The sequence below is a fragment of the Lepus europaeus genome, chromosome 9, assembly GCF_033115175.1.
Source record: "Lepus europaeus isolate LE1 chromosome 9, mLepTim1.pri, whole genome shotgun sequence".
Lineage (NCBI taxonomy): Eukaryota > Metazoa > Chordata > Mammalia > Lagomorpha > Leporidae > Lepus > Lepus europaeus.
Genome location: NC_084835.1, coordinates 26103842 through 26109963, shown reverse-complemented (window position 1 = coordinate 26109963; position 6122 = coordinate 26103842). Strand labels below are relative to the sequence as shown.

At 56.1% G+C, this 6122-nt stretch overlaps 1 protein-coding gene across 5 annotated transcripts in view; it reads left to right on the top strand.

Annotated features, from left to right (window-relative positions):
- Positions 1-761: 761 nt before the first annotated feature.
- Positions 762-6122, top strand: part of POC1A (POC1 centriolar protein A) — a 77103-nt gene continuing 71742 nt past the window's right edge. For 2 of the 5 annotated variants that reach the window (XM_062201019.1, XM_062201018.1), the window contains exons 1-3: positions 777-863; positions 4193-4295; positions 5878-6049. In XM_062201019.1, coding sequence (XP_062057003.1) covers positions 846-863; positions 4193-4295; positions 5878-6049 — 293 coding nt within the window. In that variant the 5' untranslated portion in view covers positions 777-845. Of the gene's footprint in view, positions 864-4192; positions 4296-5877; positions 6050-6122 lie in introns of all 5 variants that reach the window. The other 3 variants (XM_062201016.1, XM_062201017.1, XM_062201015.1) reach the window with 3 other exon arrangements.

Genomic DNA, 6122 nt, shown 5'->3' with positions numbered 1-6122 from the left:
CAGCGCCGGCCCCCAGAAGTATAATTTACAACAGCTTTTCAGGGTGAAGGCCGCTTGCCCGGCTGCACCACTCTCCCGGATTACAAAAGGGAAGGCGGGCCCACACAGCAGAGGCGTTTTCCTCTGAGCTCATACAAGGAACTGGGGCGAGAACTGAGACCTGAATCCAGACCTCTCCACCCTATAGTTGCGATTTCCGGTGATTCGCGTTCTTTTGGATGACAGGAGTCCTTCACGTTCGGAGGAGTGAACCACTTAGAGTTCCATAGGGGCGAGTAATTGGATCGCAATTTCTCGCGTGAAAACCCGGCCGCGAGGCAAGAAGCGCTTTAAAGCCACACAGACACAGGCCCACGCCAGTCATCCACTTCCGGGATCCTTCGGCCCGCGCTCGGAGTAGTAAACCCCGCTCGCCCCCACGGCATCTTGGGAAATGTGTTTCCACCTTCCTCCACACACGAGGGCGCGGGGCGGCTTCGGAACTACATTTCCCAGAAGACTGCGCTCCCTTACGTCATCCGGGCGCCAGGCCGGTGGGGAGAACCCTCGTCCTGGGCCTTTTAACTTTTCAGGAGGAATGAGTGGCGGCGGACAGAGGCATTTGGTGGCAGCGTCCGGGGGTTTCCTGGCCTGGTTTCTGAGGCCGTGGTTCCAGCGTTACAGTTCTAGTTGCGTCAGGGGCCAAGAAGCTGAGGGGCTTCCCCTTTAATTGCGGTGGGCGGGGCGCTGCGACGCGCCAGGCGTTGCTATTGGCGGCGGTTGGGGGCGCGGAAACTGAACCGGCCGCAACGGCCTAGCACTCCGCCTCCGGCTTCTCCGGCGCCGGCGGCCGCGCCAGCCCTGCCATGGCCGCGCCCAGCCTGGTGAGTCCCCGCTAGCGACCGCCCGGTCCTTCGTCTCCACTCCAGGCTGTTGGGAGCCTGGCCTGCCGGAGCGACGACTGCGAGAGGGGGGCCGGGTTCCGGGACGATCTTCTCCAGTCTGTTTACCGTCTGCGGGGGCGCTGGGTGGGCACCTACCGGGGGCCCTGTGCCGGGCTCTGGAGCGAACAGAAGCCCTGCCTCCAGGGTCTGCATCTTCGCGAGGCTCGACTCCGGTGTGATCCGGGGCCGGGCGGCTGGATGGAGTGTTGTTGAAGGTGCTCTCCACCTCCGCGGGTGTGGACAGCTGGCTCTTGGGGTGCGTGGGACGGCCCAGGCCTGCAGTATGACCACAGAGGAGCTCTCCAGAGCCGGTCTTGCTGAGAGAGGTCTTCAGATGGGCCTGCCCTCTGGCTGGGTAGTAGCCTGTAGCTCCCTTAAGCGTCCAAAGACTTGGTAGAGGGCTCAGAGTAGGATCCAGACCTGTTGACTTCTAATCGGATGCTCTTACTACGTCGACCCCATATATAAACCACCTTGGGGGAGAGGAAGCCTGGCGGGCAGGTTGCTGCAGAGGGAGACTTGACGGGCGGATGAACTTGGCTCTGCCCGTGAGCCGAGAGGTGAGCTCTCTTACCCGTGTTCAGAGAGGCTCTGGGGAGGGCAGGAGGCGGAATGGAGCCGCTGTGGTTCTGTTGGAGGCCCTTCACCCGCTGCCACTCCCTCTGCTGTTGAAAGGGGACTCATGCCAGGTGTTTCAGCGGGTGGAGCTTGCACAGGGCTGCCTGGGGCCTTTGTGCTTCAGCCCTGTGGAGCCGTGGTGGCTTTGTTCTGTGTCAGGGACTTTGTTTCCCAAGAGGAGTCTTCGCTGGGCTCCCTGGACCACCCCAGATGCTTCTTAGAGGTTTCTCATGCTTGGGCTGGGGGCACGTCTGATCCTTCATGTGCTGAGACACAAGCCACTGCTGGCTGGTAGTGTCCCTGGAATAGCCTCTCCATTGTCTCCCCAAGGCCCTATTGTTTGTTTCTCTGATGGTGGGTAGATTGTGCCACCACCCCCAGCCTGTCCAGCTTCCTGGCTGGTCCAAGTAGGTGCAAGTGTGTAAGATCCAATTCTTGGGGTGGGAGGTGCTAAAAGGCTCTCATTTTCTGTCTTTAGACATTCTTTTTTCTTTTAAAGATTTATTTATTTGTTTGAGAGGCAGAGTTACAGAGAGAGGGAGAGATGGAGAGAGATCTTCCATCCTCTGATTCATTCCTCAGATGGCTGCAATGTCCGGAGCTGGGCTGATTCAAAGTCAGGAGCCAGGAGCTTTCTCCTGGTCTCCCACGTGGATGCAGGGGCTCAAGCAGTTGGGCCATCTTCTACTCCTTTCCCAGGTCATAAGCAGGGAGCTGATTGGAAGAGGAATAGCCAGGACTCGAACTGGTGCCCATTTGAAATGCCAGCGCTGTAAGCGGAGGCTTGGTCCACTATACCACAGTGCTGGCCCCTCTAGGCTTTTTTAAAAAAATGATTTTCTTGAGTTACTACCCATGTGCCGTAAAACTCAGGTTTGAAAGTATACAGGCCGGCGCCGTGGCTCAATAGGCTAATCCTCCACCTGCGGTGCTGGCACACCGGGTTCTAGTCCCAGTCGGGGCACCGGATTCTGTCCTGGTTGCCACTCTTCCAGGCCAGCTCTCTGCTGTGGCCCGGGAGTGCAGTGGAGGATGGCCCAAGTGCTTGGGCCCTGCACCCCATGGGAGACCAGGAGAAGCACCTGGCTTCTGGCTTCGGATCAGTGCGGTGTGCCGGCCACAGCGTGCTGGCCGCGGCGGCCATTGGAGGGTGAACCAACGGCAAAGGAAGACCTTTCTCTCTGTCTCTCTCTCACTGTCCACTCTGCCTGTCAAAAAAATATATATATAAAATAAAATAAAAATAAAAAATAAATAATAAAAAAAGAAAGTATACAAGGCAGTGCTTGAGTACACGCATGGTGTCGTACCGCCATCTTCACTGTGTGGTGCTGGAGAAGCCCCGAGCTCCGTGGCAGTCACTTTCCTTCCCGCGACGCCCTCTCCGCAGCTCCTGACCACCGCTAGTCTCCTTTCTGTCTCTGAGGATTCAGCTGCGACAGATGGAGTGGAAGCAGGGCCTTCGCGTCTGGCATCTTTCACTCAGTGGTGTGTTTTCAGGCTCACACGGTGGCAGCCCCACTCAGGGCCTGGCTGTTGTTGGAGACTGAGCGATATTCCATCCCGTCCCACGCTTGATTGGTTCAGTCGCCTGCTGATGGGCACTTGGGCTAGTATGAACGATGCTGCTGTGAACATTTGTGTATAGTTATTTTTTTTGTGTATAGCTTTTTTTTGTGAAAAGATTTTTTTTAATTTAAAAATTTTATATATATATATATATATTTTTTTTTTTTACAGGCAGAGTGGATAGTGAGAGAGAGAGAGAAAGGTCTTCCTTTTTGCCGTTGGTTCACCCTCCAATGGCTGGCGCATCGCAGTGATCCGAAGCCAGGAGCCAGGTGCTTATCCTGGTCTCCCATGCAGGTGCAGGGCCCAAGGACTTGGGCCATCCTCCACTGCCTTCCCGGGCCATAGAAGAGAGCTGGCCTGGAAGAGGGGCAACCGGGATAGAATCTGGCGCCCCAACCAGGACTAGAACCCGGTGTGCCAGCGCCGCAAGGCGGAGGATTAGCCTGTTAAGCCACGGTGCCGGCCTTGTGAAAAGATTTTAAAGATTGATTTATGTATTTATGTGACAGGCAGAGTGACAGAGATCTTCCATCCTGTGGTTCACTTCCCAAATGTCCACAGTGGCTGGGATTGGTCCAGGCCAAAGGCAGCAGCCTGGAACTCCATCCCAGTCTCCCATCAGGGTGATAGAGACCCAACTATTTTGCCCTCCCAGGCGCATTAACAGAGAGCTGGGTTGGAAGTGGAGCAGCAGGGACTGGAACCCGTGCCCATATGGGATGTCAGCACTGTAGGCCACAGCTTAATCTCTTGCACCACAGCGCCGGCCCCTCGGCCAAGTTTTATAGTTTTCACTGTATGAATCTTGTGCTTTTCCTTGTTAAATTACTGCTGAATGTTTTTCTTGTATTGTGATGGTATTGTTTTATTTTTTTGGATTACTCATTGCTAGTGTATGTAAAGAAATACAGTTGGTTTTTCTGTATTAATTTTGTATCCTACAGCCTTGCTGAACTGGTTACTCTAAAGGTTTTTAGCTGTCTGCAAGGTCACACCTTGAGCATTTTAACCCCTCCTGACTGTTGTGGAAGAGTCTTGGCCCCAGGGAAGCCCCTTCCTCACCTAGGCTTCTCACACAGACGCTGGCTCTCCCCCAGGAGGACCCCTCGCTGGAGAGGCATTTTAAGGGCCACCGAGATGCAGTTACCTGTGTGGACTTCAGTCCCAACATGAAGCAGCTGGGTAAGAGGAGGCGTCTCACCCCAGACAGGAGCCAGGCTCTGAGCTGTGCAGGCCGAGCTCCTAGCTGGGAAACGTGGTGTGGGGGGAGCAGAGTGTGGCCAAGGTGCAGGTGCTTTGCGTACACCTGCACTGTGCTTCCACCTGCCGGCTCTCTGGGTGCTGGCCTCCGTGTGCACTGGAGTATGAGGTTAGGGGCTTGCCAGGCTCAGCTGCCTCTTGAGTCTGTCCTGTGGAGTGGGCCCTGAGCAGCGGCCCCTTTCCCTTGAGGTTTTTGTTTTTTTAAGATGTTAAAATTTATTTGAAAGGCAGAATTAGAGAGGGAGAGAGAGACACAGAGAGATCTTTTATCCGCTGGTTCACTTCCCAAATGGCTGCAACAGCCAGCTCTTGGCCAGACTGAAGCCAGGAGTCAGGAGCTTCTTCTGGGTCTCCCGCATGGCTGCAGGGGCCCAAGTACTTGGGCCATTTTCTGCTGCTTTCCTAGGCACATTAGCAGGGAGCTGAATTGGAAGTAGAGCAGCCGGGACTCAAACTGGCACACGAATGGATGCTGGCTCACAGATGGTGGCTTTACCTGTTGTGTCAGAATGCCAGCCCCCAAGTCTTTTTTTTTTTTTTTTAATTATTTATTGTTTGATTGGTTTTAATCTACTTGAAAGGCAGAGCAACAGAGAGAGAGAGAGCGCTGTCTTTTGGTTTACTTCTGCTGGTTTACTTATTAAATGCCCACAATAGCAGGAACTGGGCCAGGCTGGAGCCAAGAGCCCAGGACTCCATCCAGGTCTCCCACATAGGGGCAGGGCCCCAAGCACTTGAGCCATCTTCCGCTGCCTCTCGGGATGCACTTGCAGGAAGCCAGATTGGAAATGAAGGAACTGGAACTCATGGCACTGGGGTGTGGGATTGTGGGTGTCTCAGATGGTGGCTCCACTTGCTGGGCCCCAACGCCCATCCCTTCCTTGAGCTGCCCCCAGTGACGCAGCACACCTGGTTGTAGACCTGAGCTGGGCCCCGTGCTCCTGCTCAGTGCCGCCTTGCCTGGTCGCCTGGGAGTCCATGCACTGCTTTGTGCCACAGCTTTCCTGTTCCCACAGTGGAGGCTCAGCCCTTCGTCCTGTCATCAAAGTCCTGCCAGACGACTGGCCTCATCATAGGCTGCAGGTTAGGGAAGCGGAAGTCCTTTACCATTTGTTTTGAGGACCTCCTTTGGGCCCTCTGCATGCTCAAAGGCCCATTGGGTGGCCTGGCTCTCCAGTGTCGGGGGGACTTGCTCTCTAGTACCCTTGTGGTGTGTCCGGGGGTCACCTCAGCCCCATGGGGAGGAGGTTTTTGGAGCCCTGGGTTGAACCCAGGACTGGCACGTGAAGGGCCCCTTTATGGCTGGGTCCTGTGTGGGCCTGCTGCTTGGAGAACTGCGGCCGCGGGCTCTCCAGCTCCCCGTGGCTGTCCCTGCAAGGGTGGGCTGCCCTTTTTGTGGGCTCTGAGCAAGGTGGAGCTGGACCTGCTGCTCCCCCTTCGGCCCCAGCGTCCTGGCTCGGGCCCCACCGGAGCCGAAGGTCAAAGCATCCCCCGCTCTCCTCAGCCAGTGGCTCCATGGACTCGTGCCTCATGGTCTGGCACATGAAGCCCCAGTCACGGGCCTACCGCTTCGCTGGCCACAAGGACGCCGTCACCTGTGTGAACTTCTCCCCCTCGGGACACCTGCTCGCTTCAGGCTCCCGTGACAAGACCGTCCGCATCTGGGTACCCAACGTGTGAGTTTCAGCCTTTGAGGGGCTCGCTGGAGTCTGTGATCCTGGTGCCAGAGCTGCCTGCACCCACGTCCTC